Here is a 24,120-nt window from a genome sequence, read left to right on the forward strand (position 1 = left end):
ACTCTTGCAACAACCACTTCTTCTCTTCTGTTTCCCCTTATGGCACTTGTCCACTTTTGTGTGTTTTTTTTAAACATTTCTTAGCTTATTGGTGAGTGGTACCTCATCCCACATTGAATCCCAACTTTTTCAGATTCTGTTCCTTAAAAATGCCTTTATGTCTTTCGGCTCATAAATTCGGAGAGGTGGAACATTCATTGTAGCAGCCTCTTTATCCACTGCCTCATTTCCAGGTATTCCTGAGTGCTCTGGAGTCCAGAGAAAGGATACACTTCTTTTAAGATGTCTATATAATTGAGAATTTTGTCTATCGTAGGTCTGCTTTGACTGAAGTTTGAACTTTGAGTATGATAAAAGTTATTGAGCACTTCATTTTACATTATTACACGAATAGAATTTTTACTTATATTGGATATAACATACTGGATTCATGCATCAGTTTCACTGTTTGAATATCTTGGAATTCATAAAAATTGTCCTCTATTTTTACAAACTACTATGTTATATATCTAAACTGAACTCATTTGTCATTTTAAGATTCCTGTAAATTAGAATATTAATTACACAACCTTTGAATGTAAACACCAGAGCTAAAATGAATTTATTGACAAACATACATATAAGAGGGAAGTTATAACAAAAGTACTACATCATATTAAGAATATATTTTTTAACTAGAAACAAGTAACTTAAAAACAAGACTAAAGATTTTATATGGTATTTTGACAAATGGCAGACCAGAAAGCAATGGGGGTTAAGTCAATTCATGAAGTTATAAAAATGAATGGTTAATTTCTTCATTTTAAAGGTGTAATACCGCTCTTGAAATGATTTTAAACTATTGTCAAATTTATATTAATTTATTTTTTAATAAATTTTCTTTAAGAGAATATAAAAATGCAAGTCATCGAGAGGTGATAATATAAAAACAAAACTTGCCTGAGATATGACATGAGAACACGATCCATTCTTTTATAGAAAGGGCGTGAAGTGTAATATCCACTCCAATAGTTATCTTCACGATCTGCATAAGTAAAAAAATCTCCAGAAAGTGTAGGAAATTCATTGAATACTTTTTCTTTATGAAGTGCATTGAAGTAATCACTTAATGTTCCAAATTGTGCCTGTATATGATAACAATATTAGGAAAGTTCAATAAATCAAAATGTTAACAATGTTTCATTTTAATTTAGAAATAGAATAAAAAACATAAAATTAAAATAAACCATTGTATTGAACTGGAAAGAAGAAAAAAATATTGTCTTCCTATTTATTTTTTATATTCTTAGCAACTAATTTTGGTATCAAGACTTTCATTAAACTAAAATAATACACAGTAAATAGCATCAAAATAAACTAAATAACAATAATCAATATTAAAAACCAATTTAAGAAACAAACAAAATGTAAAATATACCATAAATAGAGGAAAAAATTATAAACTATCAATTCGGTACAAACAAACACTTAATTCACACATTAAACATGTGATGGTCCTCTTTCCCAACTTGTCAATTGAGGAGTACATAAAAAATAATTCACAAAAGGACTCTCTCCTACTCCCAGTCACAGCTACATTGTTTGCGACTACTTAAAAGGTTCGTCCAGACATGCAAAAATATATCGTAATGCAATACCATTCCTTGCCATTTTAAACAGCACATTGTAATATCAGAGTGTGACACAAGACTGTTTTCTGGTTTTGTTGGTGCACATAAAAAAAAATGCTGCACAGTCCCGTTACACATCCTCTTAACATGTTCGAACAGGACTATGTATCAATTCCTTAGTTTCAAACAAGGAGTGGACAAATGGATTTATGCTACAATTTATTGAAGTATGTCACTGTAAATAACTATTGTGGAGACACAAAACACTGAAGAAATGGCTGTGAGAATGAACAGGCAGAACAGTTTCAAGCTAAGACAGATAAATGTAAAATAAAATTAGTAAACTGCTGTCAGCATTGAGAAGGAAACAATAAGATATAAAAAAGACAGGATACAGAATCAGGCAAGTGAATATAAATAAATATATTTATTAAACTTGAAAGTGCTACAGTTTAATAATTATCAAACTCCTGAGTTATATTACAGAATAGTGTGAGATGTAGCTGTTCAAATAAGGACAACACTAAATAATGTAAAAAATAAGGAATATCCTGTTGTCCTACCAACCACTAAGGTTCTCCTTGTACTAAATTTATATTGTTTCTTTAATTTCTGATGAAATGATCAGTTCTTAAATAGGCTGACATCAGACTTCCACTCTTGACTGCCAATATAGACAACAAGAAATTGAAATGAGCGACTACTAAAGGAAGGAGAACAATGCTAAATGTGGATTTGTAATTAAAAACTCACGTCCTGTATTGAAGGGTGCTTGTAAGATGACATGCTTCCCATCTGGGGGCATCTAGGCAATTAGGAAAGTTCCAGATATCTTCAAATCGTTTAACTACTTTCCACCACTTCTCAGTTGTTTTTGGTATCTGAAAGAAAAAGTATTTGATTTAAATGATACTCGGTATTTAGTCACAAATACAGATTTGCTGTTGCCTTACAAATAAATGTGCTCAATAATTCAAAGGATGCTTAACTTTCTTTTCTATTTCCTTTTACCAGAATGAAGAAAAAAATGAACCTTTGATTATAAGATCTCCAATCAAGAACTAAAAGCAGCAGAAAATGACAAAATTCAATGAAAAAAATTACAACTTCAAAGAGTATCTCCTAAAAAACACCTAAGACTTGCTAATGAATCGACTCTGATTATGATGTTCTTTCACAGTGTTTTGTTTTGTTTTGTGTCGGTGTTATGTCACGGTCCATTCTTACATGTCTGGACTCACCTTAATAAGTGCACATTTTTAATATTCTTAATTATGGACATTCAAATATAATTCATTATTATGAAGAAGGTGGTCAGGGGTGCGGTCAAAAGAGTCAATTGATCTCCAGCATTATCAGTTGAAGATAAGGTCGTACGAGGACGTAACTCAGTCACCCAAAGAACCCATGAGAGAGGTCAAATAACTGATCACTTGATATAGTATCTACCTGATTATCTGATGTTATATGAATGAAATTGAACAATTTTACTCTTGATCATTTAAAATAAGCAATAATTAATTGGTAAAGAAATACTTACATGAGCATTTAAATAAGGGTTTCCATTGATATAGTCAAATATTTTCTGATAATTTTGATATTGTTGATCCCATTCAGATGAATGGTCATATCTAAAGTCATCGCCTAAAGGAATGAAGAGAACATCTGTAGCATAAAGTTGAGCTTTCTTCCTATACTGATCAAGAAGGAGCTCAGACCTAAAAATTTACACAAACAATTTCAACATAAGAAATAAAAATCAAACAGATGTTCTTCTAAATTTTCTTCAGAGTAGGTTGTTCCCAAGATTCTACAGTTTCTTGCTATCAAGTATGGATTAAAATAACCCATAAATATTTTATTCGTTCAATATAAGCACCTCATTAGAGAGATTCTGTCTCACATTATTTCAATCAATAATTTATCAATAATATTTTCTGACTAAAAGCTTAAGTTCCTCAATACAGAGGCTTTCATCTTCAGAACTGATAATTCAATAAATTTTAGTTTTCATTCATTGAATATAAACAGATTTACAATTTAAAAGATGCTGAAAATATTGAATTGATATCCATATCTATATAATCGCCAAATCTGTCTCATGGTATTCTATACCATAAGCTCATAGATCTTGAATGCTACCATATTTGGTCATCACTCCTTTCCTCAAGAACAGGAATCCCTCTGTAAGAAAAACATTCTAACACTCTTCCAAGGAGTAGCACTGTTAACAGTATTATCAGTTTACTGTGCTGATATAGTTGGTAAAAACAACAGAAAAGCTAAGATCACTGCTTATCCGGATGATACTGCCATCAGCAGCATGTGCAGCAGAAATGTAAACCCTAAACTATAAAAGGTAGAAGCAGCAAGCAATAAGATAATTCAATGGCTAGGGAACCTTAAAATATCAGTAGAATTAGAAAAAAATGGACTTTGTTGTTTTTGTACAACAAAGAAGAAAGAAATCTATACTGCCGAAAACTATCCAATTGGCAAACTTAACAATTGCTCCATCCAACGCTATAGCCTATCTGGTTATATAACTTGATAGCTACCTCCAATTTTCAACCTATAAATTCTTTTATTATAAAAGAAACATGGTCAGAAAGTCCTACTGTCTGAATCATTAACTAAGGTGTGTCAATTCCTCAGACAAAAACAGATTTATGAGAGCATTCTGGGACTGCCGCATGGTTTTTAACACATCCATCGAATAGCACATTGTGCCACCTACAACAAATTCAAAGCGATGCAGTGGAAGATTGAATAAATGAGATGGAAGAAGGAAAAAAGGTCAGTCCTATACAATTTACAAGATATTTCAACAGCCTCAGATTTAATAAAAAAAACTTCCTGGATTTGTTGATATATCTAACAAATTCTCTTTTTCACACCGTGACACCAGAGCTATCACCTGTGCAATAGCAGAAAGTAGTGCCTTAAACATTGAAGTGGAATAGACACCTCTAAGATGTAAATATTGTATATTTAATTAGTTAAGTAAGAAAGGTTTATTTTTCACAATGCAAAATATTTTTCTGCTACAGCACCATTTAACTTTCATAGAAATTAAATTGTTTCAAATACTTTAAAATGAAGCATAATTTGAGTGAAAAGTCTAATTTCCTGAAAACAGGTTACTATTGAATTGCAAATGATGTTTTTCAAAAAGGGACATAACTTCAAAAATTTTCGGTAACAGTATCATCAATTAGCTAGGTCTACTGTACAAATTTTTGCTAAATTGCTAAAAAAATTTCAAAATGGAGTAATGAGAGTTTTTTGTAATAAAATATCTCTGGAAAAAAAATGCACAAAATATCCATCGATTCTGAAGTTACCTCCAGTGTACTAACAATTCATAAAATACAAACACAAGAAGTTTTTTAATCAATTCAGCATTTAAATAACCTAACCTCCATCAGAATTAAGTTAAAAAATAAGAATTAATAAAAGGAGTTTTATGATCAGAACATTAAACTATACAAAAGTGATTTAGATGTTATCTCACCTGTGCGCAACATTTTCTTCGGTGATGTTTTGGGGAGGAACATGCCATGGACATGTCACACCAGATCCTGGTAAACGTTTAAAATCAAATTGACAACAAATTTTGGGATCTGGCCCGCAAGTGTGAGGTATATCATAGCCATAGAATGGCATCATATGTGTCATCAATTCTGTCCAACCACTATTATCTAAATAAACATAAATTGATTATATAAACAATAGTGGAAGCTAATAATGATTAATGTACTGAAAAATTGTGAACAAAGTAATAAAAAAAATAATTCTTATTATTACTCAATTGAAAAACTGAAAAAACATATTGCTTTTCAAAGAGACAATAATTATAAGACATGAAACTAAAAAGTTTCCTATTCCTCTCAGGTTAATCTTTATACCTTTAAATAACAAAATAAACTTATTGACATACCCCAAAGCTGCCTCCACCTGAATTCCAACTGCTTATGTTGAGCTAGGTACTTCTTTACAGCATAATGAGTTCTTTGGATAGCCAAGCCTTTGAATCCAGATTTCTTTAGGAGAAATGGAAGCATTGGCGAAAGTCCGAATGGATCAATAGACCAACTATGCCTATAAAAAATAAAAACTTCAGAAAATACATGGACCGTGATATCTTAATTACAATATGACATATGTTTGTTAATGTTAAGCCAAAATTAGGGGTAGCAATGTTACTTTCTCAACTATCAAAAGTAAAGAAAGTATGGTAAAAAAAAAATTTACTCATTCCGGCAAAATTAATATATTTAACAAAAAATCGTGAGGGTTTTAGTATAGGTAGCAATACTAGCTCCTCCAGTCAATTGGATTGAAGAAGGAGTTTTAATCTAAGAATAATTATCGTATTGCAAGCAAGTTGAGAATCACCCCTATGACAGTTGAAAGGAAGAGTTTATAACTTTTCATCTGCCAAAAAGTCTCAACCTTGTTGAACCTGACTTCAGTCCAAAGATACATTTTTCGAGGTGGCTACCAAGAGCAGGCTGCCACCTATGGTAATGAAAACCAAATTTTATAGATTGAGCAAACAAGTTTTACATTCACAAATCCATATATACAGAGCACAATACATAGGCAATCATAAGCACTTCTTTTCTACTTCTAGAACCAATATTCATACCATACAGGTTTTATTCCATTGCATTTTTAAATATACAACAGAATGAAATTACTGAGCTTTTTGAAGATATTTTGATAAATCAAAAGAGGAATAAGTAGTTTTAGATGAGGGATTATCAAAGGGGTTGATATAATATAATTAGAGGTCCATCTGATTTATGGGATAAATGAAGACCATTGTTATTAACCCTTTGCAATCGAAGTTTTTTTTCATTCATATTCGCAGTGTAATAATCTGTGAGCCACAACCGTTATTTGTCACCACAAGTGAAATATCTAATACACAATAGTTTTTACAATTTTGGTCTTTGTCCTTATGCTATGGAGTGAAAATTATTTTCATTCTCTCCATAACAGAGCCCTTGAGTTTGATGAAATTTTGAATGGCTCCACTCTGGAGCCCTTGAGTGCAAAGGGTTGAATCACAAATTCACTGGCAACACATACACAGTATACAAATTTTTTATTTGGCATGCAACATGCAAAATGTTCAAGGAAAAGATATTTAGGTTATTCAAGTATAGTCAATTATTTTAAACTTTTAAGCTAAATCAAACTTGTCATTGGTAATGTTTACTTTTATTTGTTGCTACGAAAAGGTTTTCAATACTTTTCAAATTTAGGATAATTGCATACAACCAACAAAATATACAAAAATCACCTCCCAAACTCAAGCAAAGATTTTTAAATTATGCTTTGGATATATTAAAAATAGGGAGAATCATTTTCAAGATCAAGTCACTGAATTATTAGCTGGGCTTGAATAAGTTTTTTTTTTTTTAATAATTTAACTATAAGTAAATTTTTAGGGGTCAATGATAAAAAAAGTTCAGCAATATCTGTTTTAGATGGACAGACAGCCTGGAAATAACGAAAGAACCACTGAACAATGGATGGATGAAAATTTCTAGGATAATGAATAGGTTGTTCTTGTACTGTAAGAAGCCCTACAAGAAACCCACATTGAATCCTATTAGATTTTTATGTGTGAGGGACATTAAAGGCAAAATGTACTGATAAAGACTATAGATGATGAGCTAGGGAAATGAACTAAAGAAAGTATGCGGAAATGGGACAGAAAAAGTATAAGGTTTAGCAAAGAGTTAATTGGTCACCTATTGGTACAGTGTCTAGCTATGCTTAGCTAGAAAATGAAGTTGAAGTTAAGAAAATAATAAATAAATAAAAATCAAGAATTAATGTTCTACACTCTACAGATGTTTCAGAGTGGATAATGAAACTGTACATTGCAAAGCAATAAAGTGACGTTTTATCATGCATTATGTATAAATGTAATTGAATAGGTTATTTCAGAATTGCCACATGTGTTGTTTGTGAAAATAATACAAGTGTCTTTTCTGAAATAATTGATTAAATTACAAACCCTTAAACATCAAAATTAAATAAGTAGAATAAAGTAATCCTTTAGTAATGCCTAAGGTAGAAATAAAGTATTCATGAGTAAATCATATTATAATAATTGGAGAAGTTTGTCGGGGGGTGCGGTCAGCAAAGAAAAACATAAATAAACAAAACCATATTTATTTATTTTATGCTGGCGTTTCGACCTGAGTTTCAGGTGTTCATCAGGGGTTACGGCGTAGAAGGTAGGCCTGCAATTGAAGTTGCAGGGATATTATAATAAAATATATAAAACTTACCGTGGCTTGTAGTTCAGATTATTCAATAGCCATTGATGACCATGCAGCAATTGTTCTATGACAGAATAATAATGAGAATTTGCTTCATCTGACATTACCCAGCCACCTGTAACAAATTCCAACTGCCCACGTGACAATAACCTGAAAGTATTTCAAAGTAAACTGGAGTGTGTTGATTTCGAATATAGTAACTAAAAATACATGAACAGACCGTAAACTGGAATGGAAATTGTAACTGCATTTATTGGGATAACTTAAAAATTTGTAACAGATTTATAACATCTGCCAACTTTCACCCACCCAGGAGTTGAACAAGTCCTTAATGAGTCATTTTAAGCCTAGACCTAAGCTTAACCAAATATGTGCCTTTCTAAGAAGATTAGGGGTAGATAACAATAAATTACCACTTTTTTTGATGGTACAAAATTACATAACTGAAATGATTTTTTTCTATGAAGTAATAAAGCTAATATTTAATGACTATAATAAACCATTATAATTCTCACAATTCCTTGACATACATCTTCACAAAATATGATGAACATAAATCTTGAAAATGAAGTCAATTGATTTCTTTGAAGTCTGAAGGCAAGCAAGTATATTGAATAACTGGAATAAATCATGAGAGGATGGAATTTTTTTAACTTTATTAAATAAAACTTGATTCAACCAGATAAGACCAAAAGTTTTAAAGTATTGTAAGAACCATAACTCACAATTTAACATTTTCTTTAGTTCTATAAGGGATCTCCGACCACCATAGAGCAAAAAATGAAATTTCAGCCCAAAAGAACTTCCTTCTCTCATCTTCCAACAATTTAGTAACCATATTATTTAATATGGACCTTGTTTGAGAAATGTAATAGTCTTCAAATGTTCTTAACCATCCTAAAAATCATATTAATTTAAAAGTTACAATGTCAAGTAAATATCTTAATCATACACGTAAATATATATAAGTCAACCTGGGTCATTGTGGGAATGTGGACAAACAAATATTTTTAACTTCTTATTTCTATTCCATTGTCTTTCATCATAGACTACATTCCAGCCTTGCTTCCAAACACCTCCATCAACATTATCAAATGGAATATCATCATAAACATGTCCCATCTAGGAAAAAAAAAACCTTGTTTTAATGAATGTTTATGAAAGTTACGATGTTATTTAAAAAACATTATACAAGGTGTACTTAAATTTCCTCCAGGAAATATAAATGAAAAGCAGCTTACTAACAGCTGATTAATTTAGAAAGAAATTAGAAATGATGAGTAGTTGACGGTTATAATTTATGTTATTATTTTTTGGACTAGACAATGATTAGTCAACATTAGAAACAAAATAATAAGTTTTTGTTATATTTATTTTAATTGCTAACATCTTGGTCCAATTCTTTATTTGTATATATTTTTGTTAAAAGAATTAGTACTAATTCTTTAGCTCATAAATCATAATACATATCTAGACACTCTAAGAGTAGTGTTATGAATTTCATGAAGTTGAACTGTAAACAAGTTGCGATTGCATGTGGATTTGTATTGGTAACATATCTTATGTATTGCAATATTTTTTGTATGATTGAACTGAAGCTAGATAAAGAGGTCTAAGAATAACATTTTATTTAATGTTTTTCCTTTGCAATTTTAACTAATCAGCACAGGGATTTATTCAAAGCTTTGCAGACTGCTTATGGTCAAGAAACAATGAACAACGTGTAATCAAATGGTAATGGTCAATCAAAATATTTAAACTATTTATTAGTAATCAATATTTTATCCTACTTCGAAAGGCTTCATCAAAGCTGAATGATGATTGATTACTAATAAATAGTTTTTCTGTATCTATCTTTGCTATCCTCCCATAATCTGTACCTAGAACCATTTTATCTCAAGCAAATTATTTAAATTGCTAGAAAAAAAATTGAATTTTTTAATCATAGGACACTGTTAAAAAACCAAACAGAATACAAATGAAGCTATTAATAATGCTTGCATATTATATGAAAGTCTTGTCAGATGGAATAAAGGGTACAAAGTCCAGCTTTATGTGTGCATAAAAATGTTTGTCAAGCAGGAATTAATTTTGACTTAACACTTTCCAATTAACAGAACCAGACATAAATACAAGGATTGCCTGTATATACTATGTTATAATTTTTTATAAATTAAAGTATATGGTTTCCCATTAAGACATTTACCTGTACATCTACTTCTGGCAAATCTATTGGTGCAGCACATGTTAAACCAGTATCTTTACCCTAATCAAAACAAATTTTTTATCAGTAATGAGGACATGTAATTCCTGAATATGAAATATGTTTCAGTATAACATTCATAATTTTTATGATTAAAAATTATAACATTTGCTTTACCATAACATTGGTTTTGGCTTTGGTTGTATGAGCTAGCTTCGATTCTTGATATCCATATGAGAGTCGAGAATGAAAGGGTTTGGGCCTCCTTACCTTAAAAATTCACAAAAAAATTAAAAGGTTGATTTATCATCATTTAGGAACAAAAATAACATACAACACCTCTCTTACTGATTTCTGTTCATTAGTTATTGTGCTATCCAAGAAGATATAAAGACCCATGCAAACTATGACAAGGAGTATAGTACCCACAATTGTTAGTCTTTTTATTCTCATATTTTCTTTTCTTATAACTCATCAATTATCTCAGGTGAACTATTCCCCACGGTATGATTCCAACAAAATCCAGTAAAAATCATACCAATAACAGAGCCATAAAACCTTTTTAAAGAAATGGTACTAGTCCACAACTGTCACTCCGACGAGGTAAAACGATAATATTGTGCCTCATCAATATTCAAGGTCATATTAAATTCTGGTAATTAAAAAATGGTATCATATCTTTGACAAGCTTTGATAACAGGAAGGTCGCAAATTTGAAACTGTCGGGTAACAGCCAAAGAGAACTAAATAATACAAAGAAGTCTTTCCTCAACAGAAGAATGGAGGGGATGAGCCATAGCCCCCACTCTCATACCATAGACCCAGCCTTCAGGACAAGATCGAATAGACCTATTTATTTAAAATATCTCTAACTTTTTATTGTATAACACAAAAAGATGCAGCTGACGCAAATTTGTCAACTGTGGCTTAATAATTAGTTTGGTAATTGTATTTGGTTTAATTAAAAAACAAATATCTAAACTGTAGTAATGGCTGCGAGTACAGTAAAGTATCTGGAACTCTTCACATGCAAGGCCTTGAAAGGACCTCGCCTAAGCTGTCGCTGGAATCGTATTCAAATCGCTTTCCAACACTACTCCAAGCAGCTTCGACGAGACCTATTAATAGTCTACCGCCCAGAGTTCCAGAGAGCCAATGAACAATGGAAAAAAACGCTAGAAGCGATGTCTTGATACCCAAAGGCTCTTATTCGAAGATCTTCGTTCCGTATACAAAAATGTTTAGTAAATATCATCATCATTGAAAATTAAAAACTTTTTTCAATTTTTTATGATGGCTTTACTGTGCATAAGCTAGAAAAAGGATTCAACATACAGTCACCAATATTTTACATCTCTTCCACAACCGGATATAAACGTTATGGAATTTAATTTTGTAGAAAATATGCTACATTGGTGTAAGTCTGCTGATGATATCACAATATTATACAATTACTAGAGTATCAGTTTATAATTCATATAGATAATTTCCGGTACAGCGTAGACGCCAAACTTTTGTTAAAAGGGAAAGCGGGTTGGACTCCACACATTAGCAGCCCTAGTGTGTTTCCCGGTCTCTTTGAAGTGAATTGTTGTTGAACGAAATTTTAAGTCAACATTTTTTATTTTTAGATTCGTTCGAAAAATTGAATATAGGTTTTGTTTTACAGTACTAAAAAGAAATTCATATTATAGTATCTCTGGGAGAGTAATGTTTTATCAAAATTTTCGTGGTTTGAAGTAGATTAACAAATTTATCAACTTTTTGGTAACGTTCCTATTTGCCAAGGTGGTTTGATAACCATAGTAACGTTTCTAACATCTTCGTTCAATGAACCTCTGGGAGATGAGGAATAAATAAAACACCCTGAAAAGCTTTATTTTTGAGTTTGAATAAAAATATTGAACTTGTTTCTTCAAAATGTTGGAAACTTCTGTTTTTCACAGCAGACTGAGATTTATGAACGCGATAAATGTCAAACGATATCGTGTGGTAAGACATCGCGCGTTATGAAGATAATGGAATCTAATACATAGTACAGTTTTTGCTTTGGGATAAAATATCGGAAAATAAATTTATCTTTGCCTAGTAAAAAACCATACGACATGTCTTATAAAACACAAGGATACAGTATCGGATGCGATCTTATTTACGTGGGCTAAAGTAATACGATGCACTAGTACTAAATTTCTATCGTAGGTCGCCCTAGTCCAGGTCTGTAACCAGCTTGCTTCTCCAGTATGGTTCAAGCTTTCCTCTGTTCAGATTATTTCTTTCGGCGAAATATGGAAGATATTTCATTCGAAATAAAATGTTCCATAGATATGTGTAAAATAAGAAAATATCTGTGGGATCACTGTACTGAAGATAAAGCAATTGACAGAATTCCTTCTAATATAATTATCGAACTCAGTCTATCAGTGCGATGAAATGAAGTGCATCTAAAGGCATATTATTTAGTAAATCGGCCTTTTAAATTTTAATATCATAGATAATAATTTAATGTGACACACTAAAAAACCTATATGTTGAAAGTATCACGATGAACAAGAATTATTTTTCTTTCAGTTCCGAGGAAGTTAAAAATTTTTAAGCCACAAAATCACGATTTGCTTTGCAGCTTTTTGTCTTATCTTTAGTTTCTTGGATTTCAAAGCAGAAATATTCCAGTTAAAGCAAACTGGGTCAAACCAAATTAAAGCAAGTAATATATTTCCTTTTTAAAGCGTGCGGCCGCATTTTGTACGACATATTCTGTTCTCATTAAATTACATCGGAATAAACATAAGGTATGCTCCGTGAGTTTAAATAATCTTAGATCATTATGATGTTACTGAGCTATCCCCTGTCATCTAAAATTCACCATTTAGAAACATTCACACTTTGAAAAGGGATATTCGAAATTATGTAGCTCCACGGAGTGAAGATCCGGTTTCGGGATTTTATTGATATAGTGATGCGTTAGAATAGAAAAGAAAATTATTTTTATAAATTTTCAACTTTTGGAGAAGAGAGTTAAGTTAAAAGTTCAAATTAAAAGAGTTGGGGAAGTTAAAATATATCATAACATAGTTGGGAAATTTAATAATACAAAAATCTCATCAAAATATTTTGGAAATTGTATATTTGCACTATCTTGCAACAAATTGTTATAACTACGTTCCTGCATGTAAGTTTATTTTTGTTATGTTATATGTAAGAATATAAAGTTTGAAGGTCTTTTTTTAACATACTATTAACAAAGACTTTTAAACTTAATATTTTTGAAATTTATAGGTAAATATATTTTTGTTCTTTTGTTGTATTAGTTCATAACAGTGATGCAACTACACCTGTACACACTAGCGGTCTTCAAACTCCTTTCGCCGCGGCTCTCTTGTTAGGCAAAAAATATTTTGCTTCACCCTGGTGCTAAAAATATTTACGGTATATTTATCCTTAAAGCAATTGAATATCTTTGAAATGAAAAAAAAAACGGCCAAAATCAAATGTGATTGAACATTTATTAAAACACAAAATATGAATGGCACTTTATGTATAGTATAAAATTTTTAATAGAATCGACCGTGAAAAAGTTGATAAGTCTAGTCAATTAGGTAAGAAGTTATCTTCTTCACGGTTAGTACGGAATTAATAATAGACACTAACGTAAAAAAAAAAAATTATAACTACAACACATGAAGGTTCTTGAGTACAGTACTAATATACATTGAACATTTCTAAATTACGAATCTGTCCTTAATCAAACATTTTATCAAATTGAAACATTATATAGGATGAACATATTGGTATATACTTTTCTGTTTAACCCTAGGTGTCATATTTATGTCCATTGAGCTTTATTAGTCGGTGGGGACGTACTCTTCGCACTCAAGAGGTGCAATTACTCACAGCCATGATACGGCTTTAAGAGGGAGCTTCCTATGGATTGCAATTTTTTATTCTAATAATAATATCAGCCTTTTAAAAGAAAAGATTGTGAATTTAATGTCAAGATGAACCTAGCATATTATTGTCTGGATTTAATATTCTTAAGGTACTCGTCCCAGAATAAATAAATATTATTATTGTTAGTCGTAGTAGCACAAGAAACAAATGACGAACAACGAGAAAAATAGCCTACTCTTGGTAAATGTCCCATAGACAAGGTGATGATGTTGCTATTTTATATAAATGGATTCTACTAATAAATTGAAAATATTTTTTAAAATTAAAGATTATTGCCTCGCATTCGCTTGCAACACCACTCATCTACATAGGGTGTCCATTATTAATCGACCCACGGCCAAGCGGATGATCTTGTCAAAAATGTAGTAGGTCTAATTCTTTAGTTTTACAAACCACTATTTCATTTTAACTTTGTACTGGCTGATGAGCGGCGAAAACTTGTGGCTTGCAGAAAGCACCTACTGTTGATACTGTCATTAATGGACATCAAAATGTTATGAACAGACACAGTATTTTCGGCAATTACATCTTGTATAGCCTTAAATGCCTGGAGCTACACTGTAGAATATTAGAGGTTGTTCACATTATGGGAATGGTGATAATAAACAACTGTTTAATGGTTTAACAGAATTTCGATTATGCTGTCTGACAGCTCCTAACGATTAAATTGTACACGTACTCACTGATAAACGTTGTTATATGTCATAATAGGAGAGGACGACAAGACATCACTAAAAAGTACTGCCACAACGTACCAAACATGTACTAATAGACAATACGTGGACATTATTCCAGAATTGTATAAAACTTGTATATTGTATATATTCTGTTAGTAATAGATTAGCTCTCTATTACTTTTATTATTTATAGTTTATTTTTATCTACTTTTTCTTTTTGTTGTGTAGGTTAAATATATATTTTCCTAATGTTTAAAACTACAAATGTATAAATAAATAAAATCTTAATCACTACTCTGTATCACGCTAAAAATATTTGCACTTAATATGTATCATTAACATCTATTATAGCCTTGTAGCAATCTGTAAATAGCCTATAAATACAAAAGGGAATGGTTTAATATTTGTCGTTAATAAGCTTTTGAATTACTGGACCGATTTATGTGCTGTTTTTTCAATATTTTCCTTGTCATGATGGAAATGATACTGAAATCTCCTAATACCCGTCGCGATGGAAAGGATGCTGAAATCACCTAATTCCCCTCGGGATGGAAATGATACTGAAATCACTTAATTCCTGCTGCGATGGAAATGATACTGAAATCACCTAAATCCCGTCGCGATGGAAATGATGCTGAAATCACCTAATTCCTGTCGCGATGGAATTGATGCTGAAATCACCTAATTCCTGTCGCGATGGAAATGATGCTGAAATCACCTAATTCCCGGCGCGATGGAAATGATACTTGAAATCACCTAATTCCCGTCGCGATGGAAATGGTGCTGAAATCACCTAATTCTTAGGTAGAAAATAAGTTATGAACAAAATTAAGCAGTTATGTCAGTCGGTCTGAAAAACAAGAAAAAAATCCATTTTCGTTCCTTATCGCGTATATTGGTTTAATTTATTTTACTAAATCATAATAATAAAGTATACGTAAATGATTAATTTCAACTAAATACAATAATTTAAATGAAACTACCATAATATCATTAAATTTATATACATCATCAAATATAGCAATAGCGAAGCATTGTCGGATAAGTTAGTAATCAATATAAAAGTCTATGAAAAAAAAAATGTAGCACTGATATGGCATGAACCAAGGTGCATATATCAGTTCTTCTCATTTATACTGAGACCCATTGTTTTACTATCAATATTTAGAGCACTAGAGACTGCGTTAGTGATTAAATATTTCTCAGAATATATTAAAATACTCGGAAGCTAATGAAATTCGGGTTAAATTTAAAAATACAAATTATTCAAGTTAGCTGAAAATTGAATTTAATGTTCAGATTTTGTCTTGCATTTAAACTACTTAAACTTTCTATAGAATGTTTATCTTCCTAAAATCTTTAATTTTATATTTATAAGTTAAACATTGAAAAACGTTACCTAGTGTCCAAGGAGGTGGTGTGCTTGTATGCACTATAGCATGCTTTGTATCCTATCGACACTGCTCTTCTTGCAGTATGTGTTATATCCGTTTCACCTATCTCATTTAATTATTCGGAATTCGATAAAGCATGCTTTATCGCATGTGTTTATCCACTTGTGCATTTTCCTGCTTTGTTCTCATGCTTCTTTTTTAGTCAATAAGTTGGAATGTAACCGTCTTCCAAGTTTTTTCAATATTATTGAAGGTTATATAAGTAAATTTAAGATATATATCGAATTCGCCATTCCTTTACGGCAATTTTATATTTTTTGAAATTATATATCGCAATATATCTGGCTTGTTTCTCCAAGTACCTAACGAATTTCTAAATTCATTATATTTACCTGAAATATATATATTGACAATTGCGAATAGTAATAATTTAAAATATCTAGAAAAAAGGGAATTAAAAATAATACTTCTAAATTTTAGCATCAATAGTATAACATTTGATAAAAAAGTGAAATTAATTGTAAAGAATACTTTTAAATTTTATATGTTATACACCATCGGTTATTCTCCAATTTTGGCGCTATTTCAGTTATAGAACTTTTTAAGCTTTCTTAATAGTCTACCATCTGAATGTGGATGATTTAATTTTTCTCTTATTATCCTCCTTGAGGCCAACATTTCCTTTTCACTTTAAGTTTATGATCATTAATTGTTATCTAGATACAAAATATGTAATGCTCATTTCATCATTCCCTAACCCTGTCACAAAGCTGAGACAGAGACTTTATGGTACCAGTTTCTTTTGTAGTTGTCGAGGTACTGTGTATTATTAGACCTGGCAGCGATTCAAGAGGTGAGGTACTCTACATCAGAAGGGCTGGACAATGCACGTTCAGTAGGTATGGTATGTTGAATAGGAGGTGAATAGATTGGAAGATGGCGAGTATCTCTGTCAAAATCCCAGCAAGATGGAAATTCCACTCTAAGGTATTCGCTTACTGTCGTGTAGGGGATAGCTAAAGGTATTCGCTTTAGGTCCTGGCAGGAACGGAACCTTTCTATATAAGATTTATAGTCGAGGGGGTATCAGCTGTAGGCCTTGATGGAAGTGCGAAGGATACAGGAAAGTATGATAGGAGATGTCCAAAGAAGGTAGAACAGAATGATAACACATTTCAAGTAATCCTAAAAATAGTGATGAAATATATTGATGCTCTAATGTGTACTATTACTCACTACCACGATAGAAAGTGAGCCCGTGAGGTGGATTGTCACAGTTTGGTTTGCCAAGTTAGTGCTAAGTGGTAACTCTGGGCTTAAAAATGCCATCGTGAGGTTCTACGTATAAGACGTTCGATTTTAGTGGATCAGAAGATTTCATTGTAATATTTATTCATTCAAATAATATATTTAAGAATATTGAAATATCATAAATGGTAATACAAAATTCAAATTTAAGTATTCATATACATTAATATAAGATGATAGTTTCGCTAACGCTTATGGTACATCACGACTCGGCGGGTAGGTCGCACCAGGTTGGTCCGTGACGGATATAGCGGCAGCTCGAGCCAAAAAATAATGGTAGTATTACAATATAATAGGGATATTCATTAATTTGTATTAAATGTAAAATGTTTTACCATGTTAAATGTTATGAGTATAGGATTGTGAGCAACCCTATTCAAAGTCATGTTAAATATTAAATACATAAGAGCTCCTAGCGGATTTTTTATAACCTTTCCAAAACTTCATGTTATTGTTCACTTTTAAGTTTTGATTAAAATAATTTATTAAAACATACCTAAATTGAGTGAAAGTTTGGCCACTGAGTGTCTTGTTGATCTTCTAGCTTGTGAGGAAGAGAATCATTGTCATACATTACTTCATTATTTATAAAAACATCCATCACAATACTAACACAATCTATGAGCAAGTAATATGTATAATACAACATTGCTTGTTACTACTACAACAAACAAAATGGTGACAAGCTGAGCTGTTCTGTTGCGTGACGTCATTCTCCATTTAACTGATCTAGAAATATACTCCCAACCATGTTATATGTTATATCGTTTTAACATGGTAAGAGAAGGAACTATTTCTCCATTTAACATGCTTTAACATGTTAAACTAAAGATCATGAATACTCCTAGTAAAGCTAAAAAAAATAGCCTTTCCAGTAGGGATACAGATTAAGATTTTCTTACTCTTCGACGCCCACCAGAACCACCGGTTCTAATCCTCAAAGGTAAAAATGTGAATAGGAATCCTGCCAGTGAAACAGTAAGATGCCTGGGAATTCACCTGGAATCACCATATCTACATCAAACTAACTCAAACATACGCGAGGTTAGCAATGCTATGTCCTATCCTAAACAGAAATTCCAAATTATAACCAGAAACAATTGTTCTTATTTTTAAAACAATTCTAAGGCCACAGCTGATGTATGGCTGTGAACTCTTTTACGAAAAGGATAAAATTAACAATCTTTTCAAAATAAAGTCCTAAGAATCGCAGTAGATGTTCCTTGGTTCATAAGAAATAGCCAATTTCTTTGGGAATTACAAATGGAGTCAATAGAGAATTACATCAAAAAACAGTTCATGAAGTTCCACTCCTATTTACCAACAATTAGGAGCAGTGTCCTACAACTTGGGAAACCCAACCTCAACCCGAAGACTGAAGCCTAGGCTGCTGCAGGACATTATGTTATAAGTTCTATATTTATTTATTCTATTATTCACACTATGGTAAAACAAAAAGTTGATTTGATAAAAAGACGAGAGAAAAAAAAAATACTTCCATTTTATTTTTTTTTTCTCTCGTCTTTTTATCAAATCAACTTTTTTTTTTTACCATTAGAGAACAATTGTTTGTTTTGTTAAGTCTACGAATGTCGTTATTTTTTGTTATTAATTTTACTTTTCTCTTTTATTAAGAAGTATTATTTTTATCTATTTGTTTTGTCTTATTTTCTTTTAATTATAACGTTGTATATAGTTAGAGGTGTCTTTTGTACGAGAGTATATCCCCCCCCCCAATCAATTGTTTAAAAAAATAAACTTATAAAGCTACGGCAAAAATCTGAATATATAAATATATATGTATATAATGAGTTTGGCAAATAATATTTAACATTTCTGTATTAGAGATCTTTATGTCCCATGTATAAGTAAGTCTCGATTACTGAACTGTTAGCTTAAGGTATATTGTTATTATAAAAACGTATCTTTCTCATATGTAGATACATTCTCTTTGAAAATTGCCGATTTCCTTATTTATTTTTTAGGGTCACACCCTTCACTTGAAAAAAAAAATTTAATAGCTATTCCAACATTTCGCATATTTACTTTAAACCTAATCTGAAGAGCATTCTCACCGATAAGAATTTCGATTCGTGAACAAATTATCAGTTTTCCGGATAAATTCACTTGGGTTGCAATAGGCTGTAGTGACTGGCACGGCAGTTTATTAAATTTACGTTAATTGCAGTAAGTAATAAATTAAGTAATTTAAATGTATATTTCCCAGGAGATGATACAATCCGTGTCCAGTTCTGTTCTGTTGAGGTTGCTTCTTAGGCTTAACTAATTAAACTAAAGCCACCTCCTTGAATCTGAGTAATTAAATTTTAAAAACATAATTTATATGAACCATTATTACGACTCTAAATAGATAATAATTTATTACAAAATATGAAATACTATTTATTTGTGCAAATATTACTCATAAGAAGATAATAATTCTAAACTACTTTATTATGGATTTAACTAGTTTCAATTTGAGTGCATGTGTAGGTTTACTACTTCCTTAGATTTAGTTCTTCAATAACCAATTTTTTTACAAATCTAAAAATCAACAATTTGTGAATTTATTTTAGCAAATATCATGGAAACCATTACTTAGATGAAAATAATTATTATAAACTAGTTTATGGTACATTAAGTTAGCTTCAGACATAAAAATAATATAGATCTGTATTTCTATATTCCAGAGATATCAAAGTTTTCTCAAAATTATTAAAAGATTTACATTTTTTTTTTTCGTATTAAACTTGATAAGCTTTAGTGAGCATTCGGTTGCATGTACCCGAATCAGTTTGATAGGCTCTTTTCTAGGACATTTACTAAAACTGTTGTATAGACTAGGTTAACATTTTATTATTTTCAAACAGAAAATAAAAAAGTGGTCTCGCTATGTCCATAGGAGCGTACTACAGTGATTCATGCTGAGATCTTTCTTAGTTCACGAGTCGTGTCGATACATAGATTTCTTCTCTCAGTTTATTACCATTTAAAACTTCATTAACTACTGATAAATTACCAAAACATTTCAGAAGAATAATGGCATTCATGGCTTAAGATAATGAAAGCATTTTCATGACTTTATATCATCTTTGGCATTACGAGTAACTTTGCTGCAGTGCGGAGGGAAGGATTAGATTACATGATTTCGAAGTTTGCTGCGAAGGGTAAACTAAGTTGGCTAGGATGATTAAAAAATGTGATGAGAAAGTTAATGGTTTAATACATGATTGGTTATTAACAAAGATCATTTTATGTTTAATTAAATTAATTGTTAATAAGTAATTGTTTATGTTTGATTGCAGATATTTTTAATGCTAGATTAACAGCCATACAAAGTTGAAATACCTCCTCACAACACTTCCTCCGCAGACTAATATTGTGTCCAATGTTAAGAAGTAGTTTTTGACTAAATTTCTCACCCGATTAAATTTTTCATTATATATAACAATTTTATATTAAATTTAGTCCTTCCTACCTTAGTTAGAGTAGAAAAGTATATTTGGCCGTATATAAATACCTAAGGGCATTAGGAATACCACGGTAAACAACTTTGTATATTAATTATTTTTAACATTTATAATATAATTGGTTTATTACTTTTCTTTTTCAGATACATCAATAATGATTGAAGAGGAATTATGAGAGGTAAGTGAATTATTTTAAAATACTTATCATATAATAATTTCGCCTTATTAACAGTAGTGTGATCGTTTAATATTAAAAAATTCTGATACTAACTAATAATTATAAGTTTGTATCACTAGTCATTTTGAAATTTTAAGTGGGTTATTTCAGTTTGAAATTATCATAAGCAAAGACATAAGCCTTATAAGGCAAGAACATTAAGTAATGATTAATTTATTTGTATTTTTTCTGTCGGCCCAAGACTCCCATTGAAATCCTATACTACCTATCCATGATTGGGAGTCAAGTTTTTCATTTTGTAGGACCGCAATTCAATGAAAAAGTCAACGCCCTAGGCCGGATTCGAACCGGTGCCGCCAGATCTCAGATTGGTAAGACCTACACCTAACCACCTGAGCAATGGTCCTCGGTAACGATTATAATATGATTGCAAATAGTGAATATAAAATAATAATATTTTCATTTTTACACAAAAATAAAAGTTAAAAGATAATCGTAAAATCAGTTCGCTGGCATTTTTAGTAAATCCTTGTCTAGATCTGATAACTGCAATTAGACATGGAGTCATTGATCAAATTAAAGTTCGTATAGACGCTCAGAGCATGTTGTCGTACTCTCTCATAAGGCTATCTTAAATCTGCTGTCAGAGATTAACTAACTCCAATCTACGGATTTCGTTAAGTATAAAATGAAAAAAAATATATATTTTTGTTAAATGTGACACTATTAAAGCAAAGCAGCATTTTATTGATATGTATTGTTGTAAAATATAAACAAGGAACTGTAAATTGTAAAAGTATAGAACAGATTGATGTATCACAATATCAAGGGATTAAAATGATGGCAGTTTTGATTCCGAGATAAATCAGCGCATAAGGAAACTTGCAATTGCGTACAACTAACTCCAAAAAATTATATGGGAAGCAAAGACTGTGGGGAAACGACCCCGCAGATGACCGAAGAATAAGTGGGAGGACCACATAACGAATCTTTCAAGGAACAGAGAAATCAATCTTGGCGAAGTCAAGAAGCTGGCTACGGATAGAGGAGGTTTTAAGAAATGAATCATCATTTCAATCAATCAAGACTGTCCCGGCACTGTAATTTATGTGGATTGGTTAAAGAAGAAAACAAACAAAATATTTAGTGCATGGAATATCGATCGGAACAGGGTCCGCTGTATTACTTTGCCTGTGATTTTAGGCCTGTCTTGTCCTGAGAAGATACCGTATTCAGAGATATCTCATGTCGGCTGTGGTATCTCAAATTCATGAAGGATGATTTCTACGTACATAACGTCATTTATAATGTAAAGTTAACTCCGAAAATGCTGATCCTTCGTGGAAACTCACTCTAGGATAAATATCTTTCTCCTGATCTCTCCCCACTCTCTTCCTTCTATGAGGTGAATCTTTTGACACATCTCTGAATAATGCACAAGACAATTCTTCATTTGTTCAAACGATGGGTTCCTGGATAAACTATTTATACCAACTTTTATTTAATTTACACCACCTTCATTCAACCCGTTTGTAGTAATGTTTATTCGAAAAATATGGGTACCTCGAACTCGTTCAATTATATTTCTTACTTAATTGGCCGCAAAGAAACGGTTTCTTTGAACATGTGATTGTCATAATCGGTCCTGATATATTATTTATTAATTTTTAAACAGTAAAAACCATTTTTTAAACCTTATGTACCCGATTAACTGAAAGAGAATACATCATCTAGGAAAAAACATGGAATGCAGTGACTAACCACAAGATTAATCATATTCTTAGCTCGAGGACATGGTACCATTATTTTTTTTAATACTCAGTTCTGTTAAGTACCTTCAGAATCAATACACGGACGTCAATCTATGGGTTAAACCCTTATCTGACAGGTGTTACCAATCTCGTGACAAGAAAACTCTAAAATTCATAGTTTTGCTTAAATTATATTTCATCGCATTAGTTAATTGAAAAAATATAATTTCATTAAAAAAAAGTAAAAATAATAAATTAGGAATCACCTTTGTTTAAAATCAACAGAAATAAAGCTATACATATTTTTTCTATTTCGAATCTGCTTATTCTGATCTAAATAAAGACAAAAATAACAAGATGTAATTTAAAATGTATCTATTTCGTTTGATAAAGTATGGTTGAAAATACTTCTCTAATATAATTATTGATATTTATTTTCTTTATATCTTACATTTACTTTATAACATTTGAGCCTCACAATCCACCTTTAGATTTTGTCTATAAATTAATTGTGATTTTCCCTTAATAAAAAAAGCCTAAATATCTAATGTAGGGAAATAATTGTTAAATATTAAGTGTTAACAATTATATTGGTGTAATATCTGACTCTTTTAGTCTGAATTTATTTAATTAACATTTCTTCACCGAGAATAGCAGTATCAATATTGTATTCCTTTCTTTATTCGCAGGTTGCCAAGAAGAGGACTAATCTTGTCTGGAAATTATACAAATAGATATCAACTCTTATATGTATTTGTTAACCGTACATCAAACTTAACTTATCTATAGATAAATAAAAGTTTATTTCTAAAGGACTTTGGCACGATTCTAGAGATAAAACTCAAGTGATGCGAAGTTTTTTACCAGTAGTTAAGTCTATTTCCTGAAAGTAAATAAATAATAAGTTCCACTCTCTTACCGCAACTGAGTTTGTGATGAAAAGTATACTATAATTTATTATACGTACAGATCATCGAATTTTTTTAACTTTTAACGTTGAGATTTTCCCTTAACCTAAAGGTAAAATATAAGCTAGAAATAATGAGGCCGAAAACATCCATAAATTCTACACAAATTTGTTATCAACGCACTCTCTTAAAATATAGCATTTTGTCAATAACAAAACAGTTTATTTAAACTTATTTCTTTATTATCTAGTAAAAGTTTTGCCACTTGAGCTATTAGCATTTAACACATTCAACAATTTCTACTAACGGGCAGCAATAGGGAATTACAATTATATTTATAAGACTGGGGTTAAAAAACTAATATATATATA

General features: G+C 31.1%; 2 protein-coding genes across 2 annotated transcripts in view; one reads left to right on the plus strand and one right to left on the minus strand.

Moving 5' to 3' along the window:
• The window catches only part of LOC106677705 (alpha-mannosidase 2), a gene marked incomplete in the record, with an annotated part of 27,686 nt that extends 16,833 nt beyond the window's left edge, over positions 1-10,853 (minus strand). Inside the window, 10 exon segments of the mRNA XM_067049454.1 lie at positions 939-1,124; positions 3,151-3,328; positions 5,125-5,311; positions 5,551-5,711; positions 7,922-8,062; positions 8,638-8,809; positions 8,887-9,034; positions 10,119-10,178; positions 10,293-10,385; positions 10,464-10,853. Coding sequence (XP_066905555.1) covers positions 939-1,124; positions 3,151-3,328; positions 5,125-5,311; positions 5,551-5,711; positions 7,922-8,062; positions 8,638-8,809; positions 8,887-9,034; positions 10,119-10,178; positions 10,293-10,385; positions 10,464-10,568 — 1,431 coding nt within the window.
• Positions 10,854-12,986: 2,133 nt separating this feature from the next.
• LOC106677707 (alpha-1,6-mannosyl-glycoprotein 2-beta-N-acetylglucosaminyltransferase) overlaps positions 12,987-24,120 on the plus strand; it is a gene marked incomplete in the record, with an annotated part of 27,589 nt that continues 16,455 nt past the window's right edge. The window contains 2 exon segments of the mRNA XM_067049455.1: positions 12,987-13,284; positions 21,056-21,090. Coding sequence (XP_066905556.1) covers positions 21,084-21,090 — 7 coding nt within the window.

This window comes from Halyomorpha halys, unplaced genomic scaffold (assembly GCF_000696795.3).
Source record: "Halyomorpha halys isolate HHAL.00 unplaced genomic scaffold, Hhal_1.1 Scaffold106.1, whole genome shotgun sequence".
NCBI lineage: Eukaryota > Metazoa > Arthropoda > Insecta > Hemiptera > Pentatomidae > Halyomorpha > Halyomorpha halys.